We start from the raw sequence: 1,735 nt of genomic DNA, 5'->3' as shown, positions 1-1,735 counted from the left end.
TCATAACAATTATATATACTGAAAGGTTAAGTGGAAGCTGGCTGTGAGCATCAGGGAGGCAAAAGCGGTCAGATATCACCCTAATACGGCATAAAGTGTTGTTGGTTCGATCCCGGTTCATCTCTGCCAACATAGCGTCTAAGTCATCTTGAGAGCAAAATAACTTATACCCCAATTTAAATTGCACTCCCGGTCGGATTTATAATAGACTATGAGATAAGGCCGCGCGTATACAAGTACAGGTCCATTATTTATTACCCAATATTTTATATATATTAGTGTATTTGATAAAATGTTGAATGTTTTACTTTTAAAGTGACTAAAAAAACATAATTCAGCTTTAATTTAGGTGAGATTTCCACTTCTAGTGCAGCTATCACAGCTCCAACCTTTATATCTCCTCAGTTAAGCTTGGTAGATCACAGCCTAGCATTGCACTACTGAACTGTGTCTGCCCTAAGGTGTCCGCAGTCGGTTTCACTTTTTGAAGCAAAAGACAATGTGTTCATCCAGCAACTTGTGCTGACCTCTCCTCTTGTCTGTGTCTTTAGTCATCCAGTTTGGGATGGTGACACTTTTCGTCGCCTCCTTCCCTCTGGCTCCACTCTTTGCTCTTCTGAACAACATCATTGAAATCCGCCTGGATGCCAAGAAGTTTGTTATGGAGCTGCGCAGGCCGATTGCAGCCAAAGCCAAGGACATTGGTAAGTGTCACTACCGCAACTGAAACAAATGACGCCAAACAAGTCTTTCCCAATATGTTGTGTTTATTACCCTAGATGTTTTTCGACTACATCACCTTCATTAGGGTGAAAATCCCAGAAAAGAGCCCTAAGAAGAAGGAGAGGAGATGTGCTATTAGTTTTAATAAACTGGTCTTCACCTCACTGTATGTGGGCAGTATTAGAAATTACACTACCTCAGACAAAAAGTCATGATAATGACCTTAAAATAGCCCTTTTCAAAGTGCTACATAAAACGTCATTAGTCAAGCAAAAATGATTGTTACAATACAATACAAAGTTAAGACAAATAGGACAAAAGAGTTTATTAGAGATTTAAAGGCACTAAAGTAAAATTAAAAAAACAGCGAGGCAGCTTGGGGTCCTCTGAGTAAACCTTTAAATGAATTCTAAAATCAATTGGAAGCCTATGCAAAGGATCTGAAATGGGGTTGGAAGGTGTGAGCAGGCTTTGCCAGTCATGCAGATAAAGAGAGAGAGAAGATAAAAGCTTGAATTACTTTCTCCATGTCAGAAAATAACAAAATGTTTTTTGAAACAAAGAGAAGTTGATAAAGGCAGGACTGAACTACCTTATTAATTTAAATCAAAGATAATTTCTGGCACTAGGATTAAAGCAAATGTATGAAAACAACAATCATTTTCATCATCTAATGATACAAATGTAAAATGTATCATTAGATGATGATGTAAAAAACACCCTAAAAGAAAGATACTGTCTGGCAGCTCATAACATACAGTGAAGTCTTTCTGCATCTCATGCAGAGAGTGCTTGTGCCATCTAGTGGTGGCTGGTACTTACTGAACCTATAGCGCAGGGGTGTCAAACTCAGATACAATTGTATAAAGGAAATTACAGAGCCTACATAGTGTCTTTTTAGGTTTTAACTTAAAACATTGAAGTCTGGAACAAATGCACAAGCTTTATAAAATTTACTATGATATACACACTGAGAATCAAATTTCAAGTGATTGTAATAAAGGACAACATC

The 1,735-nt window shown here is 37.5% G+C and overlaps 1 protein-coding gene across 1 annotated transcript in view; it reads left to right on the top strand.

Moving 5' to 3' along the window:
• Positions 1-1,735, top strand: part of ano1a (anoctamin 1, calcium activated chloride channel a) — a gene marked incomplete in the record, with an annotated part of 64,897 nt that overhangs the window by 56,491 nt on the left and 6,671 nt on the right. Inside the window, 1 exon segment of the mRNA XM_035682233.1 lies at positions 552-704. Within this exon segment, the coding sequence (XP_035538126.1) occupies positions 552-704 (153 nt within the window).

The sequence above is a fragment of the Morone saxatilis genome, unplaced genomic scaffold (assembly GCF_004916995.1).
Source record: "Morone saxatilis isolate NCDOM2014 unplaced genomic scaffold, NCSU_SB_2.0 Contig11, whole genome shotgun sequence".
NCBI lineage: Eukaryota > Metazoa > Chordata > Actinopteri > Moronidae > Morone > Morone saxatilis.
Note: the sequence above shows the minus strand (reverse complement) of the source record. Positions and strands in the feature narration are given on the sequence as shown.